The sequence below is a fragment of the Ursus maritimus genome, unplaced genomic scaffold (assembly GCF_017311325.1).
Source record: "Ursus maritimus isolate PB19 unplaced genomic scaffold, ASM1731132v1 scaffold_1, whole genome shotgun sequence".
Lineage (NCBI taxonomy): Eukaryota > Metazoa > Chordata > Mammalia > Carnivora > Ursidae > Ursus > Ursus maritimus.
The window spans coordinates 105,574,975-105,588,530 of record NW_024423343.1 but is presented as its reverse complement, the minus strand read 5'-3'; the positions used below and the strand labels follow the sequence as shown (position 1 = coordinate 105,588,530).

Below are 13,556 nucleotides of genomic sequence, written 5' to 3'. Positions count from 1 at the left end.
ATTTTTTTTTTTTTTACCATGGTTGGAAGAGGGGTGGAAGAGGGGGTCGAGCTTAAAATTTTGTGGTTTCGAAGAGCTCTTAAGTGGTGAATTAATGTGCTGTGAAGAAAAGCTAACCGCCTCATTCTCCTGCAGTCTGATCACAGACCACCTCTTTTTTTCCGGCCTTAGGGGAGGGAGCCTTTAATGATGGTCTGTGTAAACTGATGCCCAGGCGGTATGAGTTCGAAGAAGCGCTGCTCGAACACGTTGAAGCGGAGCAAAGACCAACCCCAAAGGGCAGCAGCTCCCCAAACAAAAAAATTGCTTCCACCAACCGTCCAACCCAAACGGCTGCGATGGCTCTGCTGGCGCGAATCCTGAAAGCCCGTGTGAGCCCGGCGCCCGGGCGGGGCGGGCTCCTGGGCGCCCGGGTCCCGCGGCTGTCCCGGCCCGAGGGCGCCCGGCTGCCTGCGGGGGCGCGGGCCGAGGACAAAGAAGCCGGGAGGCGGGGAGCGCCGCGGGCCGGGGGCCGGGCCGAAGGGCCCCGCAGCCTCGCCGCCATGCCGGGGCCCCGCACCCTCGCCAACCTGGTGGAGTTCTTCTGGAAGGACGGCTTCAGCCGCATCCACGAGATCCAGGTAGCGGGGCGCACCGAGCCGGGAGGGGAGCGGGCCAGGGGGTTGTTCCTCCGAGCGCGGAGTGCTCGAGCGCGTCGGAGGGCGTCCGGGAGGAGGCGCCGCGGAGGGTGCCTGCCCGAAGGGACTCCAGGAGGGGGCACCGGGCGGGGGACGCCGGGGAAGGGGCGCCAGGCCCTGCGGGAAGGGGACGTCAAAGAGGGTGCCTGGGAGGGACCCCAAGGAGGAGGCACCGGGCAGCGGATGCCGGGGAGGGGACGCCGGGCAGGGGGCGCCAAGAAAGGGGCTTCAAGGAAGGGCGCCAGAGCGGGGTCACCCGGCTGGGCGCGCCGGCTAGAGGGCTCTGGGGAGTGAGCCCGAGGAGAGGTGCCGGGGAGAGGATCCCAGGTAGGAGACCCCGCGCGGGGTGGACCCCGGCGGGCGGAGGCGCGGTTTGGGACTTGCGGAGCCCAGCAGACGGAGGCGCGGTTTGGGACTTGCGGAGCCCAGCAGAGGGAGTCGCCGACCCGCCCCGGTATGGCCCCGAGGGGGACCCAGAAGAGTTCCTTTTCCAGCGGGGGTGTCGGGTTCCGGCCCGGGAGCGCTGCGAGCAGCTCTGACCTCTCCAGAACACCGTGTCTACGCAGCCGAGGTCATGTTGCGTCCGTTTCTGGTCCTTTTGCTAGTGTTTTACAAATGGAAAACGAACACGCCTCCCTCCCCCAGACATCTGAGGTTTGGAGGAGGCCTCAGGTTGCTTAGCTTCTAAGTGATGGGGTCGCCACACGAATGTAAATGAACCTCGGCAGCAAGCAAGGACTCGGGCAGGGACCTAGGAAGAACCCAGTCGTTCCAACCACCTGTGGGAGTTTGGGGACCAGCGCAGTCTACAGTTTCTCATCCTGACCCTGAGTTTTACCCTTCCTTTCCCCATCGCAAATTGCGCCTTTCATTGCAAGGTGACCCTCCACCTTCAAGGGTCATGTGACCTCCTTTCCACTCGCTTTCTGTGGCAGCTGCTTCCTCACTTGTTCATTTTATCAGGGCTCCCACCCCAGCGCACATTTCTTTCTGGGATCTGGGCCTTCTGACCGCTTCCAAGAACACCCTTCTCCCACCCCTGCCCCACTTTGCTTTTGTTCAAAACTCGTTGTCATCCTTCAAAGCACTTCTCGGGGAAGCCTTGTGTGACCACCCACCTGGCCTGTGCTCGTGGTCATTCATTCGTTCCCTCAAACAAGAAACATACCTGATGGTGCAGAGGCCCTGATTGGGCTGGAGGAGCAGAAACTTCATTGGGAGAAAAAAACAGTAGAACTCAGGAGCAAGTTTAACTTGGCTGAAATTCCAGCCCCTCCTCTCCATCCCCCACACCAACCCTCCACAGTTTTCTGCCTGACATGCTTCTAGGGGTCAAAAATGATTTTCTCTCTTTCCCGTGCGGAATCTGAACATTAAGATATCAGAATGATAGTTTTCGAATGGGGTAAAAAATATTTTATTATTGACTGTGGACAAGTCAGTACAGCTTGATTTTTTTGTTTCTGGCTTTGTTGTTGTTGTTGTTTTGTTTTTTACTTTTATCCACCTCTGCTGCCGTCTGCTTTTTTCCTCACAGCCTAACCCCGCCGTTGGTTGGTGCAGCAGCACAGGTTTCTTTGGGAAGCTGACTGCTGTTAAAACCTGCATCTCTAGCGGGAGCCCCCTAGAGAGCCACCTCTCCACCACCAAAAAGAGTCTCAGTTCAGATGGGCCTTTTCCCTGCATCTGCCCTGCTTTTTCCCGTCACCCTACATGCAGCCCTCCTGCCCAAGGCTCAGACCACTCCTATCACCGTGGTGGGTCCTGAGTGGTGGCACACACCTGCCAGAGGACAGTCACGGAACTGACTCACCTGTGCTTCCTTGAAACACAGACAGGCCCCAACTGCTCCCAGCTCTGCTCTCTGTCTGGGCTCCCCTTTTCCTTTATTCTCCAAATAGCACGCATTTGCAAGAGCAGGAATCCTCCAGCAACCCCTCTGAGGACCCCAGGGAGTGCTTTATGGCCTTGGGTTACCCCACTGCAGCTGGATGCTCTAGACCGAATAAGGTTCTAGTAAAACCCTCTGCCCTGCTCTCCAGCTTGCTCCCGAGGCACATTAGGAGGAAGACCGTTATTCTGTTACCATTACCTCCAGTAAATCACACAGTGTTAGCTTGCCAGTCATCCATATGGTTCAAGTCTTTCCCGTGCAAGTGGAAAAGACCCAGCGTGTTGGCTGAGTGACTTGCCCAAGGTCACACAGCTAGTTAGTGGCAGAGCAGACATCCTAACCTGTGTCGCCAGAGGCTGTTTCAGATGTGACAGAGCAGCAAGCCCTGTGTTCAAATGCTAGCCCTCCACACGCACCTGTGGAATCTTGGCTAATCACTTATTCTCTCTGGACCTCAGTTTCCTTGTCTGTGCAGGAATCTGACAATCCTCATCCATCTCACAAGTGATTGTGAGGTCAAATGAGATAGGGCTATGGAAGGGCTTTGTAAGCTATGATCTTAACAAGTAAATACTAATAATGAACGTTTCTAGAACTCTTTTCGTGTGCCAGGCATAGTTCTAAGTTCTACACGTGAGGCAAGTTCTATTATCTGTCCATTTCACAGGTGAAGAAACTGAAGTACGGTGGGTAAGGCTGCCTGCTAGTACATGTTGAGCTAAGATTCAAACTCCAGTGTCTGTGCTCTTAATGTCTATGCAGATTCTAAGTACTGGGACTGACTGTACTGTTCTGTGGTCCACTAACAAAAAGTGCTGTACGCTATCTGGTCATCCATCTTGTTCTTTCTCGCACCTAGTCGGTTGCTTCCTTGTGCTGATGATGCCTGTTCAGCAGCTGGATTTGCCTGAGGAATGACCCATTTCCCAGTAGTTGTTGTTAACACTCATCTCATCCTTGGCTCCCATTCAGAGACCCAGAAGAACACCTTCCAGTTGAGTCTGAGTGTCTTCATCTTTGGGTGGGAGGACTTCACTTAGGTTGATAAGGAAGTGAGTATCTTCCACCTGAGGAGTAGAAGGAAGAATGGAGAGACAACAGACCCTCTGGCCTGCTATTTCTGAGGTTGTGAATTGGGGTGATAAGAAATGTTGGCAGATGCCAAAGAGAGACTTAGTCATTTTCCCCATATGCTCAGCCCTGGCTCTGCCATGCTAAGCCAGGCTGGAGGGTACTTTCTCTCTCTCTTTCTTATTTATTTAACCCATTTACATTTATTGTGATTTCTCTTTGTCTTTTGGTAGTAGCACTATTGAGATATAATTCTCATACCATACAACAGTCACCCCACCCAATCTTAGAACATGTTCATAACCTTAAAAAGAAACCCCATCTTGTTTCTTTTAGCAATCACTCCCCAACTCTCCATCCCCCTGCCTGTAAGCAACCACTAAGTGACTTTCTGTCTCTGTAGACTGGCCTATTCTGGACACTTCATATAACTGGAATCATAACATGTGGTCTTTTGTGTCTGGCTTCTTTCACTGAGCATCACGTTTTCAAGGTTCATCTATGTTGTGGCATGTACCAGTACCTCATTTCTTTTTATGGACAAATAATATTCCATTGTAGGGACATATTACATTTTGCTTGTCCATTCAGCAGTTGACAGACATGTGGATTGTTTCCACCTTTTGGCTAACGGTGAATAATGCTGCGATGAACATTAAGTGTAAGTTTATTTTTGTTTAGACATATGTTTTCATTTTTTGGATATATATCTAGGAGTGGAATTGCAAGGTCTAATAGTAACTCTGTATTTAACCTTTTGAGGAACTGCCAGACTGTTTCTCAAAGTGGCTGCACTATGTTCATTCCAACCAGCAAGTGTAAGAGGTTGTGATTTCTCCACATCCTTGCCAGGGCTTGTTATTACATATCCTTTTGATTATAACTATTCTAGTGGGTGTGAAGTGGCATCTCATTGTGATTATGATTTGCATTTCCCTGATGACTAATGATGTTGAGCTTCTTTTCATCTGTTTATTATCCATTTGTATATCTTCTTTGGAGAAATGTCCATTCAAATAATTGCCCAACTTTTATTTGGTTCTTTGTTTTATTGGATTGTAATAGTTCTTTATATATCTTACATACAAGTCCCTTATCAGATATGTGCTTTGCAAATATTTTCTCAATTCTGGGGGTTGTCTTTTACTTTCTTTATAGTGTTCTTTGAAACACCAAATTTTTAAATCTTGATGAAGTCCAATTATCTATTTTTTCTTTTGTTGTTTGTGGTTTTGGTATTATATCTTAAGACACCATTGACACATTCAAGGTCAGGAAGATTTATCCTTATCTTTTCTTTGAAGAATTTTATGGTTTTGGCTTTTTAGGGCTCGAACCCTTTTGAGGTAATTTGTATATCTGGTATGAGAGAAGGGTATAAATTCATTCTTTGCCTGTAGATGTGCCCTTGTCCCAGCACTACTTGTTGAAGAGACTATCCTTCCCCTCTTTAATTGTCTTGGCACTGGTACCCTTGTTGAAAATCAATTGACAAGAGATGTGTGGGTTTATTTCTGAATACTCAGTTCAACTCCAGTGGTTTAGATGTTTATCCTCACGCCAGTACTACACTGTTTTGATTACTGTTGCTTTTGTAGCAAGTTTTGAAGTGGAGGAAAGGGAAACTTTCAACTTCACTCTTTTTTTTCAAGGTTGTTTTTGCTATTCTTGGTCCCTTGCATTTCCATATGAATTTTAAGCTTGTCAATTTGCTACAAAGAAGTCAACTGAAATTCTGATAGAGATTATGTTGAATCTATGGGTCAATTTGGGGAACATTCCCATCTTAATAATATTAAGTCTTCCAATCCACGAACATAGGATATCTTTCCATTTATTTAGGTCTTCTTTAATTTCTTTCAATGATCTCTTATGTCTTTCAAAGTATAAGTTTGCACTTTTTTGGTTAAATTTATTTCTAAGCATTTTATTGTTTTTGATGCTATTATAAATGGATTGTTGTCTTAATTTTCTTTTGGATTGTTCATTGCTTGTGTATGGAAATACAACTGACTTTTGTATATTGATCTTATATCCTGCAAGCTTGCTGAACTTGTTTATTAGTTCTGATAGTTTTTAGTGGATTCCTTAGAATTTTCTGTATGGGAGATCATGCCATCTGTGATTAGAGGTAGCTTTACTTTTCTCTCTAATCTGGATGCCCTTTCTTTCATTTTCTTGCTGGGGGCCATTTTTACAGGTTCATTACAGATTGCCTGCAGAAGGCTCTCTCTCTGCAGAACAGGGTGGCAGAGCTGCTGAGAGTCTGGGACGGGCTGGCACAGTCTTTTTGGCTCAGGCCGTTGAAGGCTCTGCAGTTCATCTCCATCCATAATGACATTTCTCTGTTGTTGCTCCACACAGCTAAATATTGTTAAAAACATAGCTCTAAAGAATAAGAAAACTTATGTGAATATGATTAATGACATGAAAGTACATTTATCTCAAGAATATGTAAAGTTACAACTCTGACTCAGCTCTGTATAATGTAGAGCTTTCCTCTGCCCCAATTTTCTGCTCCCCTAACTCTCAGAAATGTTTATGTCAAAGGTATATCATATCTGTATTTTTTCCTTTTTTGGTTTCTCCATGGTATTGCAGCAGAAGCACACACGGGAATATGGAAAAATCTTCAAGTCTCACTTTGGTCCTCAGTTTGTAGTATCTATTGCAGACCGAGACATGGTGGCTCAGGTGCTCCGGGCAGAGGGGGCCACACCCCAGAGAGCCAACATGGAGTCCTGGCAGGAGTACCGACACTTACGAGGGAGATCCACTGGGCTCATCTCGGCGTGAGTATGTGGCCCCGGGTGAGGCATGGTTGGGAGACTCCTGCCTGGATGCTGGGCTCTGAAAACCATTTTTTGATAAATTGCACAACTCCCAGTGGAGCAGTGTCAAAATAACCTCTTTGCAAGATCTACTAAATACCGGTGTGGGAGGGCCCTGTCCCTTCTCCTCTGGGAAGAGGTTGATGGCAGGACAAGGTCAGGTCATATTAGCTTGGGAGAGGGGAGGAACAGTTTTTCAAGTAGTGCTCCAAGGCTGTAGGTGTCCTTTCAGTGACAACCAAGGAAGGGAGGCTCACAGAGCCGATCGATCTGTGGGCAGAGGAGGAAGCAGGCAGCTGCTTCAGGAGACACTGAAGAGGGGCTAAGAGCCTTCCTTTGTGGATTGCTATGTGATGCTGTTCCCATCTCATAACAGGCTATGATTATTATTTGTAAACCAGGCTTACCCACACCTCTGTGCCCCTAGGGGCTAATCAGCACAGTCCTAGGCAGGAAGGAGAACACAGAGCATCTGTGGATCCCCTGGCCCAAATTCCTTTGGTTTAGAAATTCTATTTGTGATTCTTTTTTTTTTTTTTTAATATATATATGCTGTATACATGAACTGGGGAGAAATACAACCATAGGTTTCTCCAATGAGGTAAATAAAAGCTGGGACTGGATATCACCAGAGTCCCTCAAATTCCGCTCTGGGGGAAAGAATCAAACACCTCCTCCCCATTGGTCCTGCCCTGGAGGGGTGTGGCCAAATGCTGCAAAAGCTCTCTGTGCCATCATCACCTGCTGCTTGGCATCCACTAGCCACCCTCCACCCAGAAGCTGGAGTTCATACACATAAACTTTTTTCTCTTTCACAACAGCCTTGTGTCTCATTATTATAATATTTTTGCCAGGTTTTTCAAAGGAAATCATATTACTTTCATAAAGATGATTCCCAGTGGCAATTTTTCCCCTTAAACTTTGCTTCAAGGGGAACAGACTGCAAGGCTGGAGTTACTCCCCTCTCCCTGCACACTATCTTAATTCCATTTGGGCTGGCAGATCTTCTTGGCTTTTTATTGCTGGGGAAACTCTCAGAGGTTCCCTGAGTTCTTTTCCAGAATGTCAATGGAAGTAAGATTATTTGAAACTCACTTTACTCTTGTAGGGAGGGCGAACAGTGGCTCAAGATGAGACGTGTGCTGAGACAAAGAATTCTGAAACCAAGAGATGTGGCCATTTTTTCAGGAGAAATCAACCAAGTTATTGCTGATTTAATTAAAAGAATCTACATCCTCAAGAGCCAGGCAGAAGATGGAGAAACTGTGACCAATGTCAATGACCTTTTCTTCAAATATTCAATGGAAGGTGAGGCAAAGTCTGGAGGTAGATGGAAGAAAGGATGTTTGCCCAAAATAGTAGTTCTCATCCATTGGGTCTGCCCTGTGTCCTCGACAAGCACTGCGCTGAGCCCCACACATACACACCCGTAGCCCTCACAGTGCTAACTTAGCCAGGTGTACCACAGCTACTGGTTTACAAGTGGGGAGACTGAAAATCTGCCCCCATGTTTAGTGGCAGAAACTCAGTTTCACATCCAGGTCTTTTTAACTCAAGAATCATGCTCCTAATTCCTGCACACTTTGGTTTAGCACAGTTTGTGGAAAACACTAGAAATTTAGAGGGCCTCTACTAGGGTCATTCTAGCTTTTAAAATTCATGTGGGATGGTAGGACGTTCCCATCTGTGTCCTAAAATCAAAAATCAAACCCCAAAAGTAGTCATTGAAAAGTCCCTGCCCTCTCCCTCTCTCCTGCCCTGGGGAGGTCACCATTTTCTTTAAGGGATACCTGTGAATATTCTTTTTTTTTTTTTTTTGGCAGAGGGAGAGAGAGAGTGTGAGAGTACAAGCAGAGAGGGGGCAGGCAGAGGGAGAAGCAGGCTCCCTGCTGAGCATGGAGCCCGATGCAGGACCCCATCCCAGGACGCTGGGATCATGACTCGAGCCAAAGGCAGAGGCTTCACCGACTGAGCCACCCAGGTGCCCCTACTTTTTACTTAGAAAAAACAAAACAAAACAGTAGTGAACCAAACATCTTGTTTTGTACTTTGCTTTTTCCCAAGGACCTTCTATCAGCGTTCTCCTTTTTTAAAAGCGAGTTTACCTTCAAATTTAATTTTTAAGTTAACTTTTTAAAGTTCTATTAATGCTCCTGAACAGAGTAACGAAATCAACAGAGAGATGAGTTGTAAACACAATGGAAAATCCTGCTTTTTCTGATTCATTGAGACTGTTTCCTGTGCTCCGGTGGCTATCTGGGCCTGGGGCTCCCGCTCCGTGGCCCAGGGAGCCACCCTTCATTACCCAACCTTAGGCAAGTGGCCAAAATGTTGGGGGCTTTGCATCCTGGGTCTTGAACAAAGCCTGGGGAGGGAGGCAGGGAGGGAGCGTGATGCGGCAGAGCCCTGCCGGGCCCAAGGAACGACAGGCCTTCTGCCGGCACTGAACTCGCACAGCCCTGTAGCTCCGGCCATGGTGGAGAACACCTCTGGTGAGCGAGCAGAACCTCGCTCGAGGAAGCCACCCCGGTTGCTTTTGCAACTTACTTTATGGCCAGATAGTGCAAGGTGATACTGAGAGTAATGGAGAAGAGGGTTTTTAAATCTCTCTCCCACGCAGGAGTGGCCACCATCCTTTACGAGAGCCGCCTGGGCTGCCTGGAGAACAGCGTCCCGCAGCCCGCCGTGGACTACACCGAGGCTCTGGGGCTCATGTTCAGCATGTTCAAGACCTCCATGTACGCGGGTGCCATCCCCAGGTGGCTGCGCCCGTTCATCCCGAAACCCTGGCGGGAGTTCTGCAGGTCCTGGGATGGCCTCTTCAAATTCAGTAAGAGAAGAATCGAGGGGCACCTGCTGTCTCCCCAGTTGACACCACTGCTCGGCTCGTGGTGTATCTGACACTCAGGCCACCGGGGGTGATGCTGTGGAGGGTGGCCTGATGCAGTTGCGAGTTGTTACTCGGACCAGTTATTTGCCTCAGCTTCTCGGATGACAAGAAGCATGTGGGTTGCTAGTATCAGCAACACGACCGATTTCCCATTTTAAAATTCTTTTTATTGTGATAAACATGCTAGTGGTGATATATGCAAGTAAATGTTGTCTAAGGGAGATGATGTCTTTAGTCCAATAATTCTGTCAGTGCTTGAAATGCAGACAGCGTTTTGGGACTGTGCACTTTCACTCGAACATTCTCATTTGCAGCTTTTTGGAAAAAGACAAATTCCTCTGTTTCTTATGTGGAGAAACAAACTAGGAAACAATACTTTGTTCAAACCCAGCAAAGCAAGATTAGTTTTCCTACATACCTAAACAAGAATTTCCAAAAAGAAAAGATTTCCAAAATGTTTGTCAGAACAGCATTTTTAGAACAATGCTAATGTTGAAAGAAGTGTCCCACAGTGTCTTTTGAAGGCCAACATTCATTGGAATATATACGTTCTGATGGATTTAATGTGCCACTATCTTTTTAATGGTAACATGGCCTTTACGGTCTCCAGTCTGCCCTCTGGAAACATAAAAAAAAAAAAAAAAAAAAAAAGAAGGAATCTGTAATCTTGTTACTCCAAAGCTTTCTTGGCTCTTTAATGAGTAAAGCAAACATTTGCAAATATCTTCTGCATTATTTTCAGAGAAGAAGAGATGCTTAGATTGTCTTTAATTTTTTTTTAAAGATTTTATTTTTTTATGTGAGATAGAGAAAGCATGAGTGGGGGTGGGGGTGCAGGGGCAGAGGGGGAGAGAGAAGCAGGCTCCCCGCTGAGCAGGGAGCCCAACACGGGGCTTGATCCCAGGACCCCGTGATCATGACCTGAGTTGAAGGCAGATACTTAACTGGCCGAGCCACCCAGGTGCCCTCTGTCTTTTAACTTTTCATTCATTTATACGAACAAGCATGTGGATGAGCTTCCTAGGCCGACAGTAAATCAACCTGGGTTTCGATTAGCTTTGGAACCTGCCACAGATTAAGTTATTGGGAAGGTGAAGAGATTAATCTCAACCAAAACTTCTTTCAAAATAAATAACTCTTTTCAAACAGGCCAAATCCACATTGACAACAAGCTGAGGGACATACAGTGCCACATCGACCGTGGGGAGAGAGTGAGAGGGGGGCTGCTTACGTGCCTCTTCCTCAGTCAGGAGCTGACGCTGGAGGAGATCTATGCCAACATGACGGAGATGCTGCTGGCCGGCGTCGACACGGTGAGCTTCGCGGCCTTTCTCTCTCCTGATAAGCAATGCACAGCTAAAGCAGGGGCCTTTCTGAGTAATCTCATGTGCATATGTGCTGGTACCAACGGAACTTCCGCTTCACTGCGGAAAGTCTCTAGGAGAAAACTCTAACTTTTAAATAATATACATGTATTTTAAAACGTAAAACCATAATTCTGCAAAAAACGTGACCCCCATTCAGTTATCATGCACACAAAGTAACAATATATAAGTTTTAAAGTTTAAAAATCATTCCCGATTTGCAAGCATTGGCCCATTGCCTCATAATATAAAAAATGGAGGCACAGACGTTGGAAACATTATTGATCATTTAAAGTATTGCAGGTCACGGAGGACTCCCCAATTCATTTGATAAAGCCACCGTCACTTTTAAACCAAAACCCGTTAAGGAGAACATAAAGAAAAGTTTAATAAACAGTTTGACTTATGAATATGTGTGTCTATCAGTCTTAAGTTCCTGATGAATAGATTTACTGTGGCAGATGAATAATCTACTATGACCAAGGAAGGATGAATATCAGAATGAAACAAAGCACGGCCAGTGGACTGGGTGGGAATTGCATCCCCTGTTGTTAAGTGAGAAATGCAGAATCAGAAAACTGTGTATGCCGAGCTCCAGTTGGTAAAACAAACATGTCTGTATCTGTACGCGATTTTATGAGTGTGGAGAAAGTATGGAGGGTGCACACTGGATTGTTAAGATGGGTTACCTGCCTGAGGGTGGGGTGCTGTGGGGGATGGGAGCCAAGTTTCCTCCCAAAACATATGTGTAATAGGATACATTTACTTGTGTATGAAAAATAATATGCATGTGGGTAGATGTACAAAGAAATTTTTTAATTTGCTAAAAAGAAGTAGTGAAACAGGAAAGAGCAGGGCAAGGCTTTTAGTATTTGGTGGAGGAAAAGTTAGTTGAGCGAAATAATTACAATTTGCCTGGTGCTTTACTCTTTCCAAAGCCCTTCAAAAGTCAACAACTAAGCTCATCACCTCAAAGCTTTTCCTTTACAAGAGTGCTTCCTGAACTCGAATAAGGCACAGACCTGTTTAAAAGGGAGAACCCCCACCCCCAGGGTTGACGTTGTTTTTATTACAATGTCACATAAACATGTAAAAGCAAAAAACTTGGTGTAAACTCCTTATTCTTATGGATCTTCTACAGTAACACAAAAACATGTGTATCAAACTAACCAATGAGATCAATGTGATCAAGGAAAACTCTAATCAGCCATGTGAATGTGATGGCTGGTGTGGGTTTGATTGAATGGGGAAGGGAAGAGTGAGGGTTGGTCTTGCCGCTAAGCGGATTTGCGTGCATTGGCCCTCTTGCCCCCTGGCGGTAACTAAGAGCATCACATGAGGTGGAGCGCAGAAAGGACCCTTCCTACTGGAGGCCACTGAAGGGCATATCCGCAGACACATTCTTTCAACTTCTTATTCATTTTCTAAAATATTACTTAAAAAAGCTTAATTGCAGCAAAATTTAGGCAAAAGAAACTGCATCCTTTAAAACCGTACAATTCGATATAACTTGTGGGCAGATACAGCATAAGCCAAATGCGATCATTTATGAAATCACCACCACAATCAAGATCCGGAACATTTCTACGACCCCTGAAATTTCCTACCCAGATTTCAGTCCAATTCTCCCGACTCCTCTGCCCCAGGCAACTGCTGATCTGCTTTCTGATGCTGACCATCAGTTCGCACTTTTCTAGAAATTGATAGGAATGGAATCATACAGTGTGTATTTTGCATCCAGCTTCATGCAGTGAGCAGATGATTTCAGGATTCACCCCTGTAGTTGCATATCAAAGTCGTTTATTCTTTTTTATTATGGAGTGCAGGCAGCCCTCGCTTTACGGCGCTTTGAGGATTAGTGTGTTGTTTTTATTTTACAAATTGAAGGTTTGTGGCCACCCTGCGTCAAGCAAGTTTATCGGCTCCATTTTTCCAACAGCACCTGCTCACTTTGTGTCTCCATGTCACATTTTGCTAATTCTCGCGATATTTCAAACATTATTATATTTGTTATAACAATATATAATACCTATTATATTTTTTATGATGTATAATATATAAACATATTATATTTGTTATAATAATATATAATAATAGAATCACTGGTCTGTGCTCAGTGGGTGATTAGGACTTGCTGAAAACTCAGGTGATGGTTAGCAGTTTTAGCAGTAAAGTATTTTTAAATTAGGGTGGGTACATTGTTGTTTTAGACATAATGCTATTGCATACTTAATAGATTACAGTATAGTGTAAAAATAGCTTTTAATTGCACGAGGAAAGCAAATAATTCATTTGACTCGCTTTATTGTGAAACTCGTTTTATTGTGGTGGGCTGGAACCCAACCCACAATATCTCCAATGTATGCCTGTCCATTGTATGGATATACCGCATTTGGTTTTTCCACAGAAATGTGATTTTAATAGAAATTTCTAAATTATTTCCTTATCACTTATAAGGAAGAACTTGCACATTATATATATTATAGGAGAGCTAAAAACATATAATATCTATTACAGGGAAATGATATCAGTATGGCCTACTGACTCCAGATTTTTTTTTTAGGTAAAAGAAAAGGCATTTATACTGTGGAATTTCCTTGTTTATAAGACAGTGAAATACAGTCACATAGATAATAGTGAGAATGTAGTAAGAGTCTTGGAGAATAAAATAGAATTATTCTCAATGACCAGAAATGCAGTTCTTCAGTCTTAGACGTAGTATAAAAAAGGATACTACTTTGCATAAATGATCTATTAAATCCTTATAGGTTGCTTTATTTAAGAAGCGCAAGGAAACAGTGAACAAATACCCGCCCCGCACCCCCCCCC

General features: G+C 45.3%; 1 protein-coding gene across 1 annotated transcript in view; it reads left to right on the top strand.

Moving 5' to 3' along the window:
- The first annotated feature begins 16 nt into the window (after window positions 1–16).
- The window catches only part of LOC103658573 (cytochrome P450 27C1), a 21,145-nt gene continuing 7,605 nt past the window's right edge, over window positions 17–13,556 (top strand). Inside the window, exons 1-5 of the mRNA XM_040637824.1 lie at window positions 17–620; window positions 6,244–6,434; window positions 7,582–7,781; window positions 9,094–9,303; window positions 10,513–10,676. Of these exons, the coding sequence (XP_040493758.1) occupies window positions 207–620; window positions 6,244–6,434; window positions 7,582–7,781; window positions 9,094–9,303; window positions 10,513–10,676 (1,179 nt within the window). The 5' untranslated portion in view covers window positions 17–206. The remainder of the gene's footprint in view (window positions 621–6,243; window positions 6,435–7,581; window positions 7,782–9,093; window positions 9,304–10,512; window positions 10,677–13,556) is intronic.